The sequence below is a fragment of the Ictidomys tridecemlineatus genome, chromosome X (assembly GCF_052094955.1).
Source record: "Ictidomys tridecemlineatus isolate mIctTri1 chromosome X, mIctTri1.hap1, whole genome shotgun sequence".
In the NCBI taxonomy this organism is placed as follows: domain Eukaryota; kingdom Metazoa; phylum Chordata; class Mammalia; order Rodentia; family Sciuridae; genus Ictidomys; species Ictidomys tridecemlineatus.
This window is the reverse complement of record NC_135493.1, coordinates 3,299,280-3,323,981: the sequence shown is the minus strand read 5'-3', so window position 1 is coordinate 3,323,981 and position 24,702 is coordinate 3,299,280. Positions and strand designations below refer to the sequence as shown.

The following is a 24,702-nucleotide window of genomic DNA, read 5'->3' as shown; positions in this document are numbered from 1 at the left end:
GGGACCTTACTTTAACTTGACAGAAATGCTTTGGCTCAACATTTAATTATCTCTGGAGATTTGCAAGTATAATTCTTAAGTTCTGTATTTGCTCTTCATCTATGCCTGCTCTTACACTACAGGAGAAAAAAATCCATTTTTTAAGTTTCCAAAGAGGCCCTCTGATTCTCATACTTACCCTTTCTTTAACTGTTGTTAATGTTCCTCAGTTTCTCCTTCTCCCTTTTCAGTGTGTTAATATAGACTAGTAATAACCATCTAACTGTGCTCCATTTGTAGGCAGTGCCCACCCCCGCTCCCTAGCCTTCAAATGCCAGACTCAAAAACATGGTTCCTCATTGGGATATTTGTGCAAGTAACCATTATGAAATTTTCAGGATTTAGGCTTAGTCACAGTGTGCCAGGTACTGTCTGTGCCCCATATCCCACTTAAGATAGGTTGTTCCTTGCAATCATGTGATGAATAATCCAGTCTCAGAATCCCCTCTTACTGGATGCTTTCTAGTGTTATTCTTTGTTTCAACTGTGTCATTTAAGGTCATCTTGGAAACATATGCCAGGATGGGGCTAGAAGAGCAGGAAGAATTATTGGGAGAAAATATCTATGATGGATAATGGAAGAAGGAGCAGAAGTAGGTAGGAAGAACTTTTACATGGGAATGAGTTCTGATACCTGAAAGGAGAGAGAAGCAAAGAGGAATTCAGGGTAAAACCTCAGACTACAGAGTAGATCTGGCAAAGCAGTCAGCCAAGTCTATGAGGGCTCTCTGGTCAAAGAGTGCTTATTGGAGAGTCCTGCATTTGACAGAATGTCCATACTCTAGTCCCTTTGCTGTGCTTAGTCCTGTGTTAGGAATAGCGCAAGGACAGTATGACCTTGAATGAAGCATACTTATGCTAAAATTTATTTGTAATTTATCGGAAACTCAAATTTAACTGGAAGTTCTGTACTTGCCATTTTTAGCAATCCTACTATAATGGCAGGGTTGAAGGTCATAAGTTGGCAAAATAGTCTACTCCCAAGACTGATTTATCTATTGTCCTGGACCATAAAAGAGACCAGTAGTATGGCCCTAAAGTACCACCACTCTTGAAGGAAACCCATAAGCCACTTGGGGGCATAATGACAACATTGAGCCTCTTAAAAACTAGTTGGGGCAATGATTCATCTTGACTGGAGTCAACACAAATTCTGGGCATGGGTTTGCTTTTCCTTATTAAAGGCCCTCAGCTGGAATATTCAATAGTGCCATAAGGTTTGATCCACTAAGACAGGATTTTATGCACATTGGGTTGGATACATATATCCACTTTCCAGCCAAAGGCATATAACATTGGGACATGGACCTGGGGTTTTATTATTAACACACCAAACAGAAACTGTTAGCTAGACAGAATGATGGAGGCACAGCTGAGGTACCAGCTTGGAGATGATAGTCTGAGAGGGTAGAATACCACCACCAGAAAGCATTATGCACCCTCAATGAATGGTCATATAAGGTAGAATACATAGGTCTAGAAACAAAAGAGTACAAGGAGGAGTTTCTTTGCTTATATAACTCTTGGTGACCCACTTAGAAAATTTATGCTTCCCATTATAATAATTCTGGGTTCCACAGTTTTAGATCTCTTAGCCCCCAGACTGTAAGTACCTTTACCAGGGGACAACATAAGAGTCTCAACAAATTTTTATCCTTGACTGCTTTCTTATAGTGTTGTACCAGTCAAAAGAAAACAAATCACCATCCTGACAGAAACAGTTGGTCTTATTCCTCAGGAAGGCTATACAACAAGGGAAGCAAGAATTTGTTGGTGTTCAATTAAATAGACTTTGGATATGACAAAAAAATCAACCAGCCACAGCTTGAGAAGGAAGGACATGTTGTCTAGAGGCTCAGACCCTTCTAGAATAAAGGTTTCAGTCAGTCCACCAAGTAAGTCATTCAGATTAGTGGATAATAGGTGATGAGAGAAAATTTACAATGAGCAGTGGAGAATAACAATGATGCATGCCAGTTAAGTTCTTGTTATCATTTGGATATGGGTGTTCCCCAAATGCTCATATATTGAGGGCTTGGTTCCTAATTCAGCAATACCCAGAGGTAGGGCTTTGGGTAAGTGATTGGGTAATTGAATGGACTATTTTTCTAAAAGGTGTTGGAAAATGTAGGTAATGAGGCCTATTTGGAGGAAGTAGGTCACCTGGAGGCATGTCCTGGAAGTGTATATATCTTGTCCCTGGCCCCTTTCTATTTCTCCTTCTTTCCCTCCCTCCTTCCTCCCCTCCTTGCTTTGTTTCTTGGCTTCTGTGAGGTGAGCACTCCCCTCCACCACGTTCTTGCTGCCATGATATTCTGCCTTGACTCAGACCCAAGGCAATGGAGCCAAATGACCATAGACCGAAACCTCTGAAATCATGAGGCAAAATAAATATTACTCCTTTAAGTTGTTTTTCAGGTATTTTGTCATGATGGTGAAGAGCTGACCAACACGGGTTTCAAGACCAGCCCCAGTGGGAGGTGTGTGCTGTTTCACTAGTCTTATATATCATAACATAGGCATGGGAAAGCTGCCCTGGAATTTGTTTCTGTGAAGCACTTGAGCCTGAGCAAGGTGAGGCTGAACTACAGTGGATGCTGTGGTATACCATGATACTTTTCCCTCTTCACCACAGCTTGTTTCTCCAGCTGCTGAGATTGTCAGAGGCATACAGTCCCCAACTGAGTCTCTCTCAGTCATACCCTATTTCACATCCCTTCCAAGTTCATGCACATAGCCAAATAAGGGGTTTATGGGCCTATCCCCTTGCCCTGATATGTGACCATTTGGAAGAACCAGCCCTATGACTCCTGTGTTACCATGTGTCCAGTGGCCCAATTTTTCCTCCACCTGACTGCTTCCTACACTTCCCCCAAAGGTGCTGATCACACTTCCCTATCAACTTCCTTCATCTTAATCTGAGACTGTTTTCCTCCCCAAAACTGATGTTATGTTGTTTTGCTATATATTTTTGGACTTTTGTTATAATTTCTTAGTATGGACACAATTTCCAATCTTTCCTTTTAGTTACTTATGTTTTATGACATACTTGGGAAAACTTTTCCCATCCCAAGAATATGAACATATTGACCCATATTATTCTAGAGTAACTTTTGAGTTTCCCAAAAGGCTTTTAATTCTTTGATTCATCTGTACATTGGACGTGAAGAGAACTAGTGACACAGATTTTCAAATGCTTAACCAATTCTCAATATGTTGTTTATGTTAAAATTATCCTTTTCCTCAAACATTTCTAAAGTACAACTGGAACGTTTTTATAATTTTTCTAATTTCTAGTTTTCAGTGCTTAACTCATTTGTCTTCAACTGTATTGAAATGTTTAAATTATGAATTTTTCTGTAAGTGCAATATTGGCTGCATCCCACATGTTTTAGTAGTAGTGTTTTCTTCATTAATTTTATTTTGTAGATCTGTACCAAATTATGGTTTTGATTTCCTCATTTTTAAAGAATTGATTATGTGAGCTTTTTAAGATTTCAAAATTATAGGGTTTTTTTGTATTTCTAAGCTTTATTGCAGTGTTTAAAGAATCTGGGTTACACTATTTGTTTTTTAAAATGAACTTAAATATGAGTGCTCATGAATTTGTATGCATTGTTCAAGAACCAGGCTATCATATTGGTCTAGAAACGTTAAACTTAATTTTTTTTCCATTTGTACAGGGGTAATGCACTGTATTAAATATGTAGGGTCTTATCTATGTGGGTTTGATTACAGAAACTAATAAAGTATTCTCTAAATAATGAAAAAAAATAACCAGGCTATCATTTTTCTCCTTCATCTTCCTAATGTAAATAAAAGTGAGTTAACTATTCCCCTTGTTCCAAAATTGTTGTCATTTGTTGAGGGGTAATATATCAGAATACACTAGTAAAGATGTGGATTTTTTTATACAGAAAGTGGTTGAGCATCATTCCAAGAACTTTATGACAGCTGTTCAGATACCATTTTGGTCTCCTCTTTGGTGCCTGTTATCATTTGAGTTTCCTTAGAGTTTGAAGTGTCACAGGATGCCAGAGCCAAACCTTCCCAACATTCTTTTTAGAGTCTCCTTTTGAAAGGTGAATTAACTAGAACACCAAGCCAGAATGTTAGGATTTCTGGAATCAGATCCTATTCCACTATTGACTGGTGGTATTACTGGAGACAAATGTCCTTATATTTGTGATACAGCATCTCCATTTTTACTGGTGTAGGGGGTAGTCTGAGCCTCATGGTACCTAGCAACCTTCCAGCCCAAGTTATAGACTATAGTGATGGGTAAAGCAAAAGGAACAGGACAGAACAGAGGCATAGGTATAAGTCAGGGAATCTGTAAAGGTGCTCTTTCTTTTGTATCCCACTAGTTACTGAGGAAAGGGTAGTTGGGCAGGTCAGGGATTTATGGCTAAGACAGGGGAACAGATAAAAGTTTGGGTCATGGACTTTAAAACCTGAGCTGAGAACAAACTTGGACACCAAAGAAACCAACCACACCTTGAATGCTTTGCTGATATGTTTATTTATATATTTCCCCTTTTCAGATGATGATGACAAAAAGCAGATGGATCCCCTACCCTACCCACCCCCCATAAAATACAGACACAGATTTCATTCAGCATATACAAGCAGTGGGGCATGTCCAAATTCATCTCACTGGGTGACTAGAGCCAGGAGAAGTTCGATCTTGGGGGGCAGTCTGAGCACCTCAGGCCCAAGAATTGAGCAGGCCAATGCTGAAGGGATCCTGCCATTTTGGACCCTGCCACTGGGGTGCTAGCAGAGGTGATAGAATTGAATCATGGTAAACAGAGCTGCCTAGCCCTGTCAAGTGATCTAAAAGGTGACAGTGGGATCCTGAGTAGCTTCCAGTGAGATCCACAGTCCCACAGAAATCTGTGCCTCAGGGTTCCCATCTGCAAAGGGGGGATAAGAATCCTGCCCTAAAGATGTCACAGGGCTGGCTATAAATGAGGTTCTAAATAGAAATGATTTGTCAAAAATAATTTGTCAAAAGTGCTTTGTCAAGGTAAAGTGCCATAAAATTTAAGGGAATTCAATTGATTGTGATTGTGTGAGTGCCCCAGGGATAAAAGTGGACTGGCTCATGGGTCCAGGGACCAAGGAAACAGTCAAACTTGTAAACTGTGCCTGAGATGGGCACCTGCTGCTGCTGCTTCAAAAAAGAGCTTCCTTACTTTCTTGGCCCCAGGAAGTCACCAAGGCCTAGCACCTGGATCAGGGCTGGGAAAGTCACTGGGGAAGTTACAGAAAGAGTCACAAGGGTCAAAGTAGGAGGAGGAAGGTGGCATAAAAGCAGGGAATTAATTACTATTATCACACACAAAAATAGATACCCACTGGATGAAGGGCATTGGATTGGTAGTGCATATGGAGGCTGGGGGGAGAGGGAGGTGTCACAGCAGCAGAGAAAGGGATACTGTCACAAAACAGGCCCACTTGCTGTCTTCCCTCCTCCTAAAGAGTTAATTCCAGTGTCTATCTGCACAGGAAGGGTGGGTAGAGAGATTAAAACAAGAACATAATAATCTGTTTTAAGATTGGGCATCCCCTCCTCCTGATGTACTGCTGCTCAGCATCTTTAAGAATTGTCAGGAATAGGTGAGCAGCTTGTCTGTGCACTTTGAGGCAGAGGCCAAAGGTGCCACAAAGGCAATAATGGGTTTCTGGAAAAAGGCAATGGTTGTCAGCACAGTTGGGAGAGAGCTAATCTGCTCATACATGGGCATGGTTTTAGGGAGCTGATTACTGAGAACCTATGATTTTTAAGACTGAGCATCATGAATGCTCCTTGAAAACCAGAGATGTGGGCTAGATTACCTAAAAGGGGCCAGTGTGAAGAGGCCAGCAAAGACAAACTGTCCACAGGCTTATATTTGGGGAACAGGGAAGAAAAGAGAGAGGTGCTCCTACTGCTGCTGCTACTGTCTTTTATCTCCCTTGGCAAGGGGCTTGGGACCTCCTGGAGAAATGGGGAGGCTGCCCCACAGGGTACCAGCTGGCACCTACAGGTTAAGGCAAACAAGCCAGTAGAGCACGTTGAAGAAGAAGAAGGAGACTGGGAAAAGAACTCGAGAATAGTCATCCAGGCGGTAGATGTGGATGCAGAGGCAGCCCTGCTGCCAGGTACTGCCCTCACAATTGGGGATCATGCAGAAATACTTCTTGAAACCCTTGTTGCACTCATCACAGCACCTGATGCACATGTTGCGGGGACCCTGGGGGATACCTGGGCTGGGGGGCCGCTGGGCTGAGCTAGACAGGTGTTCTTCTCCATCATTTCCTTCAGAGGTGACAATCTCACATACAGATGCTTCCTGCTGCTGACGGGCATGGGCACGGCTACCGAAAGGAGGCTGAAATGGACGAGGGGGATGTAGATGACAGTTAAGGGAATGCATGTCAAGCTTAAGAAGAACTGCCAAAGGATTTGATGGAAACTCTTTCCTTGGCACTCTTGTTTCTTGGCCTCCCAGGACACCCAATATCACATTAGTGGCTTGATTTCCCTCACCACCCCCATAATCCCCATCACCTGGGAAGCTGGCCACCCATGTGTCGTAACCCTAGTGCCCTTGCTGCTACGATTCCACACTCCAAAGCCTTGCCACCACTGCCATACCCAGGTCATACGTGGCGGAGTTTCGGAGAAGCATGGGCTTTCTTCTGGTTGTAGGTCAGGAAATTGAGCGCAGCAAACTCCACCAGAGCACAGAAGCAGAAGATGAAGCAGATTGCAATATAGAAATCCAAGGCTGTGATATAGGAGACACGTGGGAAGTTCTTACGAGAAAAGGTGCCTAGGGTGGTCATGGTAAGCACAGAGGTGATGCCTGCAAGAGCAAGGAATAAACAGAGGCTAAGCTCCTGACCCATTTATTACACACATAAAGGACACCACAAGAAGGCAATTCTTTGTGCTGATCAAGGTTAGTCACAACTACATGCCTATGCTTATGCCCACCTTACTCTCTTACCTAAAGAGGTCCTGGCTGGGGCAGACTCCTTCTTGATCCAAAAGGAAACCCAGGAAAGCATTGTGGTCACAGAAGAAGGGACGTAGTTATGAAAGGCAACAAAAGAAAAACGCCTGCTCACATTAAAGAAGAACATCATGACCATGAATTCGCCTAAAAGACATAAAAAAAATTTTTATTACAGAATTGATGTGATGTACAGTAAGATATGCACATTAAAGTTCCCATTATCCTTATGGGATTCCCTGCCACTGTCCTAGGACAAACACACATAGGACCAGAGGGCAGACTTAGTGCAATACCCATGATCAATTGAGAACTAAGTTAAAGCAAGAATATTAACTACTTGTTAGTCCACTGTCCCACTCCCCAAATCTGTCTTTCCAGGGTGTATGAAAGGGAAAAAATCAGTCCTCTTCATATCAGGGCCAAGGAGCTGATGTCCAGATGGCTGGCTGAGGCATTCATTCCCACTGAGTGAGTATACCCATGTGTAGTCTATAGTACCACAGCATGACACCTAGACTGATGGCCCTCATAACATATTTTCTCAAGAGACGTGCTGAGGATAGTGTACTGTAAAGGAGAAAGGGCAGAATACTTTTGGCAAAAGCACAGAATGCACATTTGCTGCTCTACTGGTGGCCAAAAGCAAGTGCTCTCCTTCCTCCCAAACTTCTGGTAGCACTCTATTCCATGAGCTACAGAATTAAGACTACACTCTTTCAGCTGACATTAGAAGCCCACTGTCAGCCCTTTTGATATCATGTCTGCAGAGGACACATCTACAAGATGAACTGAGGTTGTCACATTCACTTGGGTATTGGATCCTGCTGTTGCTCTCACCTCTGACAACAATGGCTCCTATAGAACCAGATGAGAAACTACATCTCCAGTGATCATTTTCTGCTGCACTCTTCGTGCTACCTTATGCTTTGAAACAACTGTCCCAAACATTCTGAAGGCTATCATGACTCCACAACTTGTTGGGTTTTTCTCTGAGCCCAGAACATCACTTTTCATTCTCAACATCCCACTGGATTTGTAATAGCTCTAATCTTGGCTCCTTTGTGAAGCTGATCTTCAAACTCCCACCTCAGTGAGGCTATAGAATTCCTCCTTTATGCTATAGAATTCCTCCTTGTCCTTGAATTAAGTAGGCTTTTAAATTCCTCCAAGGCAGGACTCATGTGGGCCCTGCAGCTTAGCCCCTACCCATCCAAGCCTGAAACAGCCAGTGGATGCTCAGTGATCCTTGCTACTGCCAGGCAACAGAATTGGAAAGCAGACCAGAACATCAGCCTGTCCATTAAAGGGAGGTCCCCTACCCAGAAGGTATGGGTGAGTTGGAGCTGTATGAGAGCAACCTTTCTTCCCTACTCACCTTGGCAACACTGATACTCAAGAAGCAAGACTTCTCAGATTCTCTGGAAAAATGCAAGGAAGTGGCCTGGGGTCAGTGGAAGACCTGTTTCCAGAGTAGTAGCTTTGGGGTTAGAACTCCAGAATGGCATGAGGGACCATCTAACACTTGCCTACTGGCAAGTATGTATTGATCAAATTCCTCATTCTCTTGCCCTGGGGTCTTGATTACAATTTAAGACTCCTCTAATTGGCTACAACTCTGCCCCCTGAAAAATAGTTGAGTTTATATATGTTGATTGCAAAGGAGATTTGTCATTCTATTGCACTTGTCTACTTTATAATTTACTATGGTCAGAAGAGAACTTTCTCTACTTATCAAGAGATGGCATTTTCATTTTGGAGGTCAAGAGAAGGATACCAACATACACTGTCTACTTCACAAGAAACACAGAAATGTAGGTAAGTGAGGAAAGATATTTGGAGTTGAAGACCCAAAGCAAAACAAAATTAAAGATGCTTTCTGCTCTCTAAACCTGCTATCATAGAGACACAATTAAAAAGACTGTGTCAACCCAAAGCTTTGAAGAAAAAGGGAAAAAAAGAAATGAGGGCTATACAGACTACAATAAAATATGATACAGGGCTGCAATGATATTACTGGTCTTTTAATATTGACCTCTTAAATAGTACCTGGACTTAATGTAAGTCAGATGGTTCTAGTGGGAAAGAACTAGGTCTGACAGAAGTTCCAGAGATTACAATTTCAGATGAACATGGAGGGTTTCCAATGGGCAGAGCTATGTAAAAAAGGAAGAAACCTCCTTAGAAGATACTGAACTCCTTCTGATCACTAAAAGATTCCAGTAGAGGCTCAACAACCATCAGTAGAGGATGATTTACTCACGAGGTTTTGAGACCCTCCTGAAGTAGAAATTCTCTGGCTCAAGGCCCAAGATGGCCTGAGTAGCATGCTATCACTGTGTTCTGAACCCTGAGGAGATGAGCACAGAAATCTGCTGCAGACAGAGAGAACTTCCCTAAGGGCTAACCAGAAGAGTTTGAGACCAATTCCAAAGATAACTCTGACACTGGAGAAACTGTGGATCAAGAACAATCTTCAGCAGAAAAGAAAGAAGACCTCTACTTTTCTTCCCAAGAACCGTCCTCTCCTCCCAAGGAGAGCTGGTGCTTACCTACTGTTATTGCTTTGGTGATGATCCTGGCTCTGGGGCTTTGTAGTCACTAGGGCACCATTTTGAAACAATGTACAACCATCTACTAAACGGAACCACTAGTGACTTGAAAGCCCCTGGGCCTTGTTTTCTCTGCCACTTCTGATGATGGGTCTCCTCCTACCTGGAGAAACTGAGATGCAGAAAGCTAAGAGGCAGGCCCATGGTTAGCTGGCACAAGAGCAGGGATCTCAAGTTGAAGACAGTAAAATTGCTTCCCCAGGAGCCCCAGGAAAAAGGAAAGTAAGGCAGCCCTCGGCACCTGCCTAGTACTGTGCAAGCAAAGCTCCAGCCAAATGAGCATGAGCTGTCCTTCACGCAGTGACCAACTCAGTGAAGCAAGAGAAAGTGTTCTGTCTAGCCACAAGGAAGCAACACAAAATGCTTCCCATGACAAATGGCTGGTTGGTGACTTGCTCCATCAACATTCTGGAAACGATGAGGGCAGTGCCCCCATGCCCTGAACTTGGTCAGTACGTGTGAAGAGGGTTTCCAGGAATGCTCTGGGAGCTACCCTGGGGAGGTCCCTTGGCTCCTCATTCAAATCACCTAGGAACACAAGCAAAGATGCCCACACCTAATTGGGAGCTGAAAGTTAGGAGACCCAGAACCCTCCCCTTTCTTCCTTCTTAGTGGAAAGATCAGAAAACCAATGATTTACAAGTCTACGGTGAATCTGCCATGAAGCCTTTAACAGCAAATTGCATTTTCCATAGCTGCTCCTTTAAGACTAAAGTCAGTGTAGCAGCCATTGTAGTTGCTGTAACTCCCTCCAGACTACCCCATCTTTTGTCTAGATGTCATTAGACCTCTAGCCTCTAGCTCCCATTAGGGCAGACCCTGCTTCCCATTCAATCAGCTCAGACTGGTTCTGGATATGAAGAACTCACATGAGTACCATTCCCCAAAGTCATCCAAGGAGGTCAGTGTTTCAACAAAACCCTTGAAACTGAGAAGTCTGCATGACAAAACTAATTGCAAATTGTGAGAACAACAAAACTTTACTTACCTAAAGTCTCAGGGGACTTGGCAAAGCACTTACTTCTTTGCAGATGAGACTGAGACATACTGACAAAGTCTCAGTTTCCTCTGCAAACAGTTGTAAGTGCTTAGCATTTTCAAGACAGGAGCCATGTTCTCCGCGGTATTTCCACAGGATGTTACAACAACATTTGTACAGACAGCATTCTCCAGTCAGACCTACCACTCTCCTGGGCCTCTGCCTAGCCCTGGCTCCCATGAAACACTTACCAGCTGAGGTTGAGATAGTTTCAGTTTTGTTGCTCACTCCTGTAAAATCAAACTGGAAGAGCTTCCAGGAGTTCTTTTCATTGATTTCAAGCTTGAAATTGTCCCACTTGTAGATCATATCACTTCTAGGATAGGAAACTGGAAAGCAACATGGGAAGGAGGTTCACATCAGACTGGGAAACCCAGCAGAGCACCCCACCAGTATGGAGTTAGCCTGATTAATGCCTCAGAGTCCTGACTCTGGCCTCACCAGCTCTTGGAATTTGCCTCTCTTACCTGGTTGGTGAGGTCCATTCGATAAGTACATTTAACGAGCATTCCTTAGAACCAAGCCCTGGGCTGCAAATACAGAGATGAACAAGGCATGAACCCTGCTCAAGTGTTCACATTTCACTGAGTAAAACAGCTGTGATTTTTGAACTGCTTTGGAAAACCTCTCCTCATGGAGCAGGGAGAAAACAAAGTTGGGAAAGATCACTTTGGTACACACTCAGAAAAGATGTCATAGAACAGGTAACATTCTGTTAAGTCTTGAAAGGCAAGAAAACATTATCTACATGGATGAGGCTGAGGGGTGAGGAGCAGCACAGAAAGGTGAAATGCTTAATTTATTGCAAAAATAGCAAAATTTCAGAAAGGCTAGCTTAAAGAGGATGAGTTGTACAGGAGGAGGTAGGAGGAGCAAGTTCAGCAAGAGTCTTGAGGGTCGTTTTAAGGTCCATGAGAATTAAGAAATGATTCAAACTGAAAAAGTGACCTGGCCTAGATAAGACTTCCACTAGGTCACTCTGGTTCCTATGTGAGCAGAGCATGTTAGCAAGTTGGCCAGTTATGAGGGGCGTGAGTGCAATAATCCAAGCACAGCAAAATGAATGAAGGCAGGAGTCAAAGCTGTAATAGCAGGATGCAGAGAAATAGAAGCAATCAATAGCGATTTGGGAGGGAATACCAATAGGTGTACAGATTGATTAGGTATAGGAGGTTAGGGAGAGGGAAGCATCAGTGTTGTTGGCTTGGACAACTTGGGTGGGAAATGGTGCCCTTTAATGAGACAGATGAAAACACAGAAGCAACACATTTGTTTTGGAGGTAGGGGTTCAGAGGAGACAATTTAGTTTTGACATGTTCAATTTTAACATGAAGATGATGCAAAAGACCAAGTGGAAGGTGACAAAGACCTAAACCCAGGTAGTGAAAATGGAAGGTGAAGAGAAGCAGACATACTTGAGATAAACTTCAGAAGCAGATGGTGGACTTTAGGAGGGTGCAAGGGAGAAGGAGGAACACAACATAAGGCCCAGGTGGAGCAACACAGAATTGTAGGCAGGAAAGGAGATGAAGATGGGGAATGTAGGATGGAGACCCCGCACAACCTTCGCACCATCTCAGCAGAAAAGCAAAAGCAGAAAAAAATGCAAAGGGCAAAGATGAGAAAAAGAAGGGCCCAAAATATCTCTGGGTCCCCAGAAACCTAAGAAGGTACTCACAGCTAGAGAAAGACAGAGGGCAAGAGTGAGAATCCATTGGGAATTTGAACATTTGGAGTGAACATCCCGCCTCAACGGTCATCCTGGAAGGGAGAAAGGAGCCTCATTAGGCAGGCTCTGAGAACTTAGGTAACCACATAATTTTGATCTTGGGGCCACCACCATTGATTGGCAACAGTAGAATTTAAGACAAAAAGTTCAAAGTAGAGAAAAAAAGAGGAAGAATAGCTTGAGTGTATCTGACTAACTTGGGCTCCATCATCAGAAAAGTGTATGCACCAACATAGACAGACTTCCATTTCTTGCTCAAATCAGTTCCCATAACCTGGAAACATTCTCATATTCTGTATTACCTTCCCATCCCAACACCCATGACAAATAACCTTCTTCCAGGCATTTCAGTATCTAGCCTGGTCTCAGGTACCTTTTCAATCGCTGTGTTGCTGCTCCGCCTGGACAATTCCACCACCGTGGACGTGTCTTTACATCCAGTGTCCACTTGGGATGGAATTGTCCAGGCAGTGCAGTCATACTGGTACATTCTAGTTGAAGAGCCAAATAACTGGGTACCAGTCCCAACTCTGCAAAAAACTTGGTGTGTAGCTTTAAGCAACATCTTTTTGTTTTTGAGGCCTTGGTGTCTATTTCTGTAAATGAAGAGGTGGTGCACATGGTATGGGAAAGCTGTATAGGCCCTTCAGAATATCATTCAGGATGAAATCTTTGCCCATGTTTCTTTGGCTAAAATTTCTTGAAGGGGAGGGTGAATCCCATGAGGTGAGATGCCAGAGGCTTGACATACCTAATTGTGTACAACACCTTGCCATCCTTGTGGATGCGGACCATCTGGTTGGGCATGGTGATCTCATGCTCTTGGGTCCTCTTAGAATTCCTAAAAAAGGTGTCTGGGATCCACAGCTGGCTCACCACATTGCCATTCAGAACAAGAGTCTCAAAGGTGTCATTATAACGAAGGCGTTCATCATACCACGTCTGGAGGAAGATGATGTCAATGGTGTATTCCTGGCAGGAAGGACAGAAAACCACATACTTGGGGCTGAGCACACAAAGGACATCCACATGCAAGTATATTGTGTTTCACTCTCTAACCTGGAATCTTAAAGCCAATGTGATGATATATACAGAGCACTGGACTAGGAAGCAGGAGTGGAATAAGGTCCATCCTCTCTGCCCAGGAACACTTCCAATGTCATGACCAGAAAAGACTCAGAAGGTACCAATTCAAATGATCCCAGCCAGGTCAATTATGCCTTGCTTGATCACCCTAACAAGGAGATCTAGGTCCCCACATCATGAGGCAGTTAACACATAGCAGAACAACAGAAAGACTTGCCTTTAAATGGAGCAGACAGAACAATTCTTATTCCTGCTCCAAAGAACAGATCTCCAGAAATGGCATTTCATTGGCGCTAAGATGCCCTTTACCCACATTTTGGAAACTAGGACACATCTTATAATTGATACATATTTGTAATGCAGCATTTCTCCTTGGTTTAACGAACTGTGATTTAAGTTGTCTGTACATCTTAAATGAAAGGCAACTTTGAATCAAGGGAAGGCACTTGAAGATTGTAATCATGTCCTCCTGAGTTGTTTTTTTTTTTTTTTAGAATAGACATTCATGACTAAAAGCTTTCAACTTCTTCAACCTAAGCAGTTATTTTAATATTAGATCTGTAAGGACTACATAGGTGACTCTTTTTGCCAAATGTAATAATAGTCTTAAGCTTTCAAGGGTCCATAGGTATCTTGTAGAACTTGGTCCACAGTACTACTGCTCATTTTACACCATGTTTACAAGATCAAGCATTATATTCTGGAATGACTCTGCCATTTGCAAAGAATGTGTTGCCCAGTAGAATGGTAAACATGACTACAGTCCATACCATACAGCTGAATAAAAATGGAATGTAGAGTTTCCTCCTGGTCATATCATAGTAAAGACTATTGAATGAATGTCATTGAATTAAGGAAGATAATGGTTTTCATGTGTATAGAAAATCAATATCAATCCAACAATGGTGTGAGTGAAATTTGGTGATCTAATTTAAAGGTCTATGTTACCTCTGATGTTCTGGATTCTGGGATCTTTATCAGCACATGCTTTATGGGATGAGATGTGTGTTGGGGTAATCAGTTTTTCCCCAATTAGTGACATTACAAACAACTGAATGTGCCCTAGAAAGTGTTCCAAGGGAATATAGAAGGAGACCTGTTCATCTCTAGTGGTAAGTAGTCCCACTTTATTTTTTCCTGTAGAACTATTTTCACTTCTAATCAAAATTTTAAGTAAATGTTCATGTGACCTTGCATATTTACCCTCCATCTCCTTTATTAAGTGGTGGGAGGGGACTGAAAATAATTTATAAATGACTCAAATTGCCATGTGTCCAGAGTTGATGTTGTGACCCTTCATCTACCAGTAGACAAAGGTCCCATGTCATTGATAGGAGGAACCCTCTGGCATCCTCCTAAGTTTGCACAGGGAAAAGCAGCATAAAGTTTGACTATAGGAGTTTTCTATTTCCTAGAAGAAAGTAATATTCCCAAATCACTAACAGTGTAGGAAGACACACTTCATCTAGAAACAGGCAGGCACTGGTAGCTTAATTACATGGGTTGGGCTCAGCACCTCATCGTGCTCACACATAGGGCTGTGGAGCTGTGACCCCATCCAAATCAACACACTCAAAATACCCACATTTCCACAGAAAATCAATGATCCTAGCTCAAAACCATTTAAAAATTTTAAAAGTACACACACCTTTGGTTGTATACAGCAAAGTTTCCCCTGTCAGCTTTTATTTGGGAAGCACAGATGTTAATTAACCTCAATCCTTCATTCCCCTGAATTATATTAAAAAAATGAAGTGCTTTGAGTCCCAAGAGAAATGTCTATATAGTCTGATGATTTTTTAAACGAGAATCTTTTTTTTTTGCTTTGCTTTGTGTTTCATATCAAACAAGTGCCTGTAACCTTTGAATGCGTGTGTGCATATGCATAGATATATGCATGATTATTTGGTCTCCGGATACTGTCGGTTCCATAAAGTATCTGTTAAACATCAAGAAGGATGTTTAATAGGACAAAGTATGAATAGCCAGATACTTGCACCCCTGGTATAGAAAACAGATCGCAACAGAACTGCACGCAACTTGAACAGCAAGTACCAGAAGTACATCATGGCAGAACTTTAAGGGCTAGCCTACCTTGTGTATTTTACAGGTAGAGAAACAGGCTTGGAGAGATAGGGAACTGTCCAAAGTCACACAGCCAAAGGCAGCACAATGGCTTTGCCACTGAAAGCACCATGACCTTGCCCTAGGATGGCCCTTACTTTCCCCCAATCCCTTTGAATATCAAAGTTCAATTTTCTTCTGCAGAATCTCCATGTCCTTTCTTTGAGTTCCTATGTATCAAACAATAAATACCAGCCAGAAATCCACAACACTGGAGGCCAGTAGAGCCCTGAGGAAAGAGATCAAGAAAATTCCTGCTGCCCAAATTGGTGGAAGCCAGAAAAGGAAGGAAAAACTGAGAATGCTCTCTGGAGTATGTCAGGGAAGCAGACAGAAAGAGGTGGCAGAGGCTGGCTTCCATTAATGTGGGAGCCCTTGACCCTGTCCCATGCCGTCCCACCCTGCCTGCCTTCAAATGACCTTCAAAGTGTTTCCACATTACCAGTGGCTGGCACTTCCAACTTGGCCAGCAAGGTCTCCTTCATAGCTAGGCCACATAAGCTGCTTGACAACTGGTGGGAAGCCTTCCCCTCCATACTCATGCTGTGCTCATAGTCTGCTATAAAGTGTTTCAAATGAGCATTTAATTTCAATTTAACAAGACACCAATTTTAAGTTCTTTACACATCAACCAGTAACTAATGTTTCCATTTTTTCCCCAGTTTGACAAGGGAGATTGGAGATGTACATTTCTTTTAGCTCAGCTGAAACTAGAAATTTAGTATTTAAGAATTGGCTTAATTAGAATCACCTACAATAATTTCCACAGCAAGAAACAGTGTCAGCAACAGTCAGTCCCAGATTGGTCACTGCCTTTTAAACTCATACTGGGTGTTTTGAAAAGTTTAGCTAGGAGATTGGCAGAAGCAATTTATTAAAATCCACCTTGCATGGACTCAGGTTTCTTTCCCTGTATTTTTTACATAATTGACCAAAGGGTGCTAAACTCCCCTTAAACAACTATACTGACAGCATAATTAACACTGGGACTCACAATATTACTGATAGGCTCAGCTGCCACAAATATTAAGATGGGATCCTTAATGGTAGCTTTGGTTGCCAAACAGACTATCATGAGGATTCAGAGAAAAGAATGCTTTGAGTGCTGGCAAGTCCTGTGGCAGAGACAATCATTAAGTGCACCAGGGAAAAGTAGACTATATAACAACAGGAACTTCCCACAGCTTTCGAGAATGATTTGGAACTAGGTAGGAACTGAGAATTCTAAGGGAAATTTAATACCACTTGAGGGTTTGTAAGTTTCAAAAGGCACTTGGCCTAGCCTAAAGCACCACCTTGCTCGCCAAAGAAAACCAAGCTGTTGGTTCCCATTTTGGACCAGTTCTCTGTCCCACATCAAGTGTGGTGACTGCTGGGCTATTAGACTGTACCCTCCGAGCTTCCCAGTTATCAGCATTTCCTGGCACCTCAGGTAAAGCTGGTGCTGGCAGCATTAACAGGTGTGGAACAAAGAGAGATGGGACAATCAGCAACTATGAGTAGGGCTACTGCTGCTCTGCTGCCACAAGAATGCTTGTGGATGATAGATTTTGATTTCCCCAAATTATATCTTAAACAAATTGTGAATATTTTAGCCATAATTTTTCCAGTACTCTATCAGTTTTACAAGACGCTCATTCAGAAAACAGAACAAAGCAACTTAGGAGCATTTGCTCCATTTATCAATGTTTATGTTCTCTCTACTTAGTCAAAGAATTTAGCCATTGAGTGAAGGTGGACAACTTAAAAAAGGAAAGAATAAGCCAGCTTGCTGGTATTTAGACTGGCACACTAAAGGATAGGGGCCAAAGACTGATACAAGAAAATACACTGAGCCACTTTCCCCACCCTCAACCAATAACCTCAAAAGTCCATTTCCTATTAAGAGTGGCTAAAATGGTGGGACCACAAGACCTCAACATCTGGCTCTTGCTCTAATAGGAACATAATGACCATGGGTTGTAGGCAGACTTCAAGATGAATGCCAACAATTTACCTCTTGGTGTTCATGCTCTTGTATAATACCTACCACATGACTATGGGCTGTTAACTAATGGCTTGCTTCTAATGAACAGAATACAGTGGGATATCACTCATAAAGTCAGATTACAAAACACTATGGCCTCAATTTTGAGCACCTTTTCTCATACTTTCTCGCTCAGAAGGAAATCAGCTGCTATATTGTGAGCAACTATTGGAAAGACCCAAATAGCACTGAGGAAAGCTTTTGGAACATAGCTAGAAAGGAACTGAATCCATCATCCACGGGAGTTTGCTTGGGTGTGAACTCTCCCTCAACTGGTCTTTCAACTGAGACCTCAGTTCCAAATGACACCTTGACTACAGTCTTGTTAAGACCCTGAAACAGAAAACTCAGCCAGGCCATGCCTGAATTCCTAGAACATGCAAGCTATGACGTAATGACTATTAGTCATTTTAACACACTATGTTTTGGGGGTAATTTGTTACATAGCAATGCATAAAAACACTGTGATTTAAGAACCAAATTGCCAAACACAGTATCACAGGGGGAGCCTCATTCTTACACTCACCTTTATAAACATTTCAATCCTCCATGAAGGTTTTGGGTGTCTATTTTCAAAGCCCATCTCAAAGTCAAGGCTCTGAACTCAAGACACATGGTGCTTGTTGGCTACTAGTGGGTATGTTAAAACAGTACACACCCTTGCCTATGCTTATGATGGAATTGGTTACTATAGCCTTCCTCATTGTCAGGCTCTGCAGATGTAAGTGGCTTTTGCAGAGCATCTGTCATAATTCTTTTGGTTAGCTAATATATACTGAGTCCTTGGTATACAGTTCATAGTAGAGACAGGAAGGCAGATATAGAGCAAATAATTACCATGAAATTAGAGAAGATCAAGCTAAGTATAAGCTAGAAAAATGTGAGTATACAGAGAGGAATGTAGTATAAGAAGGGAGCAATTAATAATCGTGAGAGTCAGGGAAGTTGCCATAAATAAGATGTCAACTGAGGTGTACCCTAAAGGAGAAGGTTTTTTGTTAAGTAGTTTTTTAGTTGTAGATGGACACGATATCTTTATTCTTATTTGTTTGTTTTTATGTGGTGCTGTGGATCAAACCCATGGTCTCACATGTGTGAGGCAAGTGCTCCACCACTGAGCCTCCAGCCCAAGGAGAAGACTTTTGACAAGTAAGAAAGTAGAGCAACCACATCTCAAACTGGAAATTGCTGGGACAAAGGTTCAGATCATAGGTGCAAGGTGGTCTGGGAATGTCCATATTTTCTAGCGTGATCAGAGCATGTAGTCTCTGAAGGTGAACAGGAAAAGAGCCACAGAGGGCCTTGATTGCTGGACCAAGGGGTTGGACTGCATGCTGTAAGTAGGGTCAGGCCTTCAGGAGGCACATCATTAGGGAGACTGGCTTGACAGGAGGATTGGGGTAGGTGGATACCTTTGCATATTTTAGGTGGGAGATGATAAAGGGTAAGTGACAACAGTACTGACACTAGGATGATACCAGTGGAAAAGGAGGGAGAGAAGGAACTAGAGCAAATTTAGAGACATGGGTATAGAACAAGAACTTGTGACTGCAAATGTAAGTCATACAAATAAGGATCAGAAAAAAAAGGCATTCTGTTGTAGTGTTTTATTATTTTATTTTGAATAGAAGACTGGAAGACGTAATCATAGTTCTGAAGGTCCTCTTCAGGCAGCAAGGGACTTACCTTTTCCAACCTCATTCTCAAGTTAAAATAGTTAAAATATCCCCCTCCCTCCCCAAATAAACAAAACTCTTAGAGTTGTTACAGAAAAATAGAGTAAGGAAGTACAAGTGGCAGGCCCCATAGATCATCCCCTGGGCTAGAAAATACTAAAACCAAAGGTCAGTACTCACCATGTCCAAGATGGAAAGAGGGCCAAGGCTATTGACAGAGACCTCCACAGTGACCACAGTGGGCTTCTCTATAAGGGAAACAGAAGTAGAAGACAATAAGTGATGAATAGGAGCATCGGGCAGGGGAGGGGTGGTCAGAAACTAGGAAAGAGAACCAATTCTAGTTCTTATTTGTTTTATCATTCCATGAGCCAGCTCATATACTGTTAAGGGCTGAGCACACACCTTGAAGATCAGTCATTTTATGGTTGGAAAATCTGAGGGTGAAGAGAAGGAAAGAGATTTGATCAAGGTCAATGGCCTTCTTACATTAGAATTAGTATTTCTTACTTGATGGGTAAGCAGCAGATGTTCCTATCTATGCACATGGCACCCTAATCTACACTCCAGGCCCAGGCTCCACTACTATGCCTACAACCCTCCTTTCCTCCAGAAGGAAAAGAATTTGTTCTGCTACTCACCACCAATGCCAGGGCGCAGTTTGTGGTCATAGTTACTCAGGATGGTGTTCAGAATGCGAGAGGCTTCTGGAAGTTTGCCAGATGGGCGCCCAATCACAGAGTCAGTAGGCTTTGTTTCTTCAGAGAGGAGCTTCCTGCTAGGAGGCTGGGGCTGGGGGCCATAGACGACAACATCACGGGTAGAGTCTTCATTCTCCAGGGCAGTCTGAGGTCCTTCAACCCTAGAATATACAAACAACAAATGAAGCTCTGCCTTCCACTCCATAGGGGCCGCAGCTGGTGACTCTTGAGACAGAAGCAAACGAAATATTTGTAATGCAAGGCTTAATTAATAACTGTTAATGGAAAATTATGAGGCACTAACAGATTATACTGGTTAATTCAATTTAAATTTTGTTTCTCTTTGGGGACTTTCTATGCTATTTCTGTTTTATAATATTTTAGTTTTTTAACAAAGGGAATTTGGTGTAAAATGAGGTGGGGGGCATATTTTACAAGTTCTGGCCTGGGTTTCCTGGTTGTCTGAGCAGGACCACCTGGGAGGGAGGAGCAGGCTCAGGGCCAGGGCTACTGAGGAATGCTTGCAAAAGTTGGAACAGCCTCTCCCAGAGAGGACCAGAAAATTGTGGGAATATTCTGCAGTTTTGTGGGTTTTTAATACTCACTGTGATGGGGGCAGGAGGTGGAGGAAGGAATACTCAAGAACAGATGTTATCCAGGAAATTATGGCCAAACAAGAGTCTGTCCTGAGGGCCACAGCCAGTAGCACAACAATAATAATGACAATACTACTGCAAATAAAGACCATTTTTTAAATTAAAAAGCCATCTTCTAAAGTATGAAACTCCTATGGTGTTTTGTTGGAAGTGAGGTTAGTACTTACTTTGCGGAGAGGTAGTAATAAATAATAAAGGGCCCCAGGGGGATGCAGAGGTTCTAGTCATATTCCAGTTTTTGACCTGGCTTTCCATACACCACTATGGTCATTTTCTGACAAATCATCAACTGTACACTTTTAATTTGAGCACTTTTATATATATAGGTTCTAATTCAATAAAAAAATAAATAAAATTAAAATCCCCCTATGCTAATATATGGATCTTATTTGGATCCTGGTTTTTAAAAGCAGGCTATTAAAAAAAATCCTCTTTGTGTCACAATAGGAAAGCTTTGAACACTGTGTAGTTGAGGCATAAATTATTCTTAACATGTTTGGCTTAATAATAGTCTTTTCTTATGTTTGTGATTTTTTAATGACTAAAACAATTACATATGAAGTGATATGTCAGAGATTTGTTTCAAAGTAATCTAAGCCAGAAATGGTGGTGGGGGGGGCAGACAAAATAAGTGGCTGTGAGTTCAACAATGATGAAGCTAATAATGGGTATGTGAATTTTCAGTCTACAATTCCCTCTACTTGTGTGTATCTTTGAAAAATATAATTAAAAGCTTTTTAAAAAGCCATCAGTCCAAATTAATGTGGATGTTGGAAAGCAAGAGAGTGTTTTCTTTGGGGGAGGAGATTTACAGGGAGGGGACACTGCAAATGGGAGGTTGCTGCTAATGTTCTATTTCACCATCTATGTGCTTGTTACATGAGCATGTTTACTTTGTGGAAATCCACTGAGCTGTTCAGTGATGATTTCAATGCTTTCGTATTTGCATATTACACTTCCAAAATGAGTTTTTTCAAAAAGGCATCAGGCAACTTTCTATGCAAAATAAGGGGTAAACAAAACAGGAGACTTGGGCCCCTGTGTTGCAGACCAAAGGACTGCCAACTTGTGTTGCCAGATGCATTTTTCTGCAGTATTTCAAGCTCTCCAAATTGCTTAACTGGCATACAGATGTGCTAAGCTAGTGCCATTTATTTTTTATGTCTGAAGTGGCTAATTCCTATTGTGGACTAGGAAAGAACTAGGTTTGGGAAAAGCAGTTTCCATTTTCAATTGCAATATCCAGAAGATGTCTTCTTCCCTGAGGCTTTTCAGTTCTCTTGGGCATGGGTGCCTGAAGGCTGACCCCTCAGTCCTCTTAAGAGATAAGGGTCAGTGTTCTTTCTCTATCCCTGTCTTTCTCCCTCCCTCTCTCTTAGAGGGTGGAGGGAAAATGGAAGCCCGAGACCCTGTAAAATAAGCTACGTGGCTGGAAACACGGCTGGGAACATGTCGCAATCCTCCCAGATGTCTGAAATCTATCAACAGGAACCCCACTCCCCAGGTCTAATAGTGCAGAGGCAGATAAAAATGCTAGCAGTGGGATCACCAAAACCCTCCTGCCCCTAGGCTACATCTGCAAGGAAAATGATATCAGAGGGGCCTGAGGTTGCTTCAATCATATAATTAGCTTTTGCCAGTTAAAACCAACAAACTAACAAATAAATAAACAATGTCATACTGGGATCTTTGGGGGTTAAGGGATGCCTGATAATGCATACCTTTCTCCAATGAACCATTAAGCTCACTTTCACAACTAGAAAAAACAAAAACTTGAAAAACACTCTATACTGGACTAGTGGGATTTTCCATGGGAGTTCTTCCTTCAAGTATCCACATCTCTCCAAAATGGAGCCAAATGTCTGCAAGCCCCTTACCCCAAAGCTGGTTGTGAGGGGGATGGGGGAAAGTGAGAAATAGTGCTGGATGTTTTTTTCTAAATCAGATCTTATTTTCATTTTACTGATGGAGAAACTGAGGCTTGGATGGAGGAAGAGCTGTGCACAAAGTCACAGAATTAATATGAGGCTGCTCATGGATCAGAGCAAGGTTCTCTGGTTCAGTAAGGCCCAGCACAACCCACTGTCACCTCCTCTTTCCTGACATCACAGGTTGCCATGCTGACAGTGTCTGCATGTCAGTTGCTGCAGCCCTCCCCCTTGGAAGGGTAGTTTCTATCTCTCTGCTGTTTTCCTCTTATCCCCTTCCCTCCTTTGGCCCTCCCCCATTCAGCCATCTTTTGCCCCAGCCAGTCGCCATGTTAGCTGTCTCAACTAGTCCAAATCCCATCTAGAGGGATGTGGATGACTGGAAATTCCTAGTACGCATTCAGAAATATTTACCAAGCCCCTGATGAGGCCAACCCCACCCTAGGGCACCAGTGAGCCAGCAGGAATCCGAGTCCCTCCCCCAGGAGTTAACGCAACCTGGGGTGGGGAGAGAAGCCATCCCCTTCTTCTCAATAGACATAAACAAGACACAAGCCCAGCACCATGGAGACTTCCAGAAAGCTCTACAGATCAGGAAACTCAGGAACTTGTGACAGTTCACACCCAGCAGGAAACCGTCTCAAAAACATGAAGCAGTCATGTTTCACCCCAAGAGCCAGAAATTGGAAACAAGCTTCTAGAAAAGTCCCAGGGCCAGGGCCAGGAGAAGGTGTGAAGGAAGAAGGCGACTTAGGGGAAACCTCAAGAGGGGAGGGAACTAGTGAAATCCAGGATCTAAACCACAGACCTCACAGAGCAACATTCCTGGCCTCAGGCTCCAATCTGCCCACGACCCAGCAGGGTGCCTAGGGGTGAGGAAGGAAGGGGGGGGGCTGCGGCGGAGGAGCGTAGAGGACAGCTGCGGCGGGAACCCTCAGCCTGAACCAAGGCTCATGGCTGGGACTGGCACCAAGAGGAGTGGCGGGATATGAAGCAAGTAAAGTCAGAGTTGCCTGGCGCCGTGCCCATACTCGGTAGACGCTCCGAGCGAAACCGTGAACGAAAGAGAACAACTAGGCAACATTCAAACATTTTCGGCGCACTTACGCTCCCGCAGGCCGCAAGCCACCTTCCCCCAGGTGGCGAAAAGCCTGGCCTGGCTGGGCTGTTTCCCCCTCTCCCTGCGCAAGATTCCGCGAGGGAAAGAACACTCGCTTCCCGGCCGCCACAGTGCAGTGGAGGGAGGGAATCTGGAAACCGAGTGGCCAGGGAACAAGGGTACCATCTTCCTTCCTAGTTCCCCCTCAGCAGCCCGGGACGGCCGTCCTAGTGGGAATCGAGCGGAGGCCGGCGCGCGTCGAGGGGACGCCGGGGGCCGACTAGTCTGTGCGAGGGCCGGACAAAGCGGGCGCTGGCTGGAGGAACACTGGTTGCAGGGGTCCCGGGAGCCAGCTGGGCTCGCGAGGGCAGGGAGTCGGGCGCGGAGGGCTCTTGGGTCCCGGGGATGGGGACTCACCTCGACTGGAGGAACAGGAATATGTTCAGGAGGAACAGAAGAACTTTCGGCAACATCGTGTGTGTCAGGACTGGCGCGACCACCTGTGTGGAGGTCGCAGCGCGCAGTCTGGCCGCACCGACAGCGGCGTGGAGGGTTTTGTTGCGCTCCAACTTTCACTCCTCCCACTCGTTTAGCCCCACCCCGCGCTCCCCACCCTGCGCCCGCCCCCAGCCCCGATGGAAATCACCGACGACGTGATCGCTGCCGCAGCGAGAGCCGCGGGCGGGGGAGAAGGAGAGAGCCCTGTCGCCAGAGGCCCCCCGCCCCCCACCGCTACCACTGCGGCGCTGCCAGACAGCCAGGGGCGGGGGGGGGGGGCGGGAGGAGGGAGGAGGAGGCGAGCCGGCGGCGCTCTGGCCCAGGCGGGAGGGGGGGGAGGCGGCCCATGGCTGTAGCCAGGATGGCGGCTGCAGGCTGGACCAGGCATGAGCAAGATGGGAGACTAGGTGGGTTTTTGCCTCCTCTGCGACCCCCTTCAGCCCGCTGGCACGCCGCAGGCTCCAACTAAGCCCTCAGGCCCTTCC

The 24,702-nt window shown here is 43.7% G+C and overlaps 1 protein-coding gene across 1 annotated transcript; it reads right to left on the bottom strand.

Moving 5' to 3' along the window:
• Window positions 1–4,542: 4,542 nt before the first annotated feature.
• Window positions 4,543–24,300, bottom strand: Gabre (gamma-aminobutyric acid type A receptor subunit epsilon). Its single transcript, XM_005338507.5, has 9 exons — window positions 24,137–24,300; window positions 19,977–20,197; window positions 19,516–19,583; window positions 13,175–13,395; window positions 12,373–12,455; window positions 10,886–11,023; window positions 7,038–7,190; window positions 6,694–6,893; window positions 4,543–6,416 (listed from the first exon to the last, which is right to left on the bottom strand). Exons 1-9 carry the CDS (start codon window positions 24,190–24,192, stop codon window positions 6,066–6,068), a joined length of 1,491 nt encoding a protein of 496 aa, XP_005338564.2. The 5' UTR covers window positions 24,193–24,300; the 3' UTR covers window positions 4,543–6,065.
• Between the last annotated feature and the right edge of the window lie 402 nt (window positions 24,301–24,702).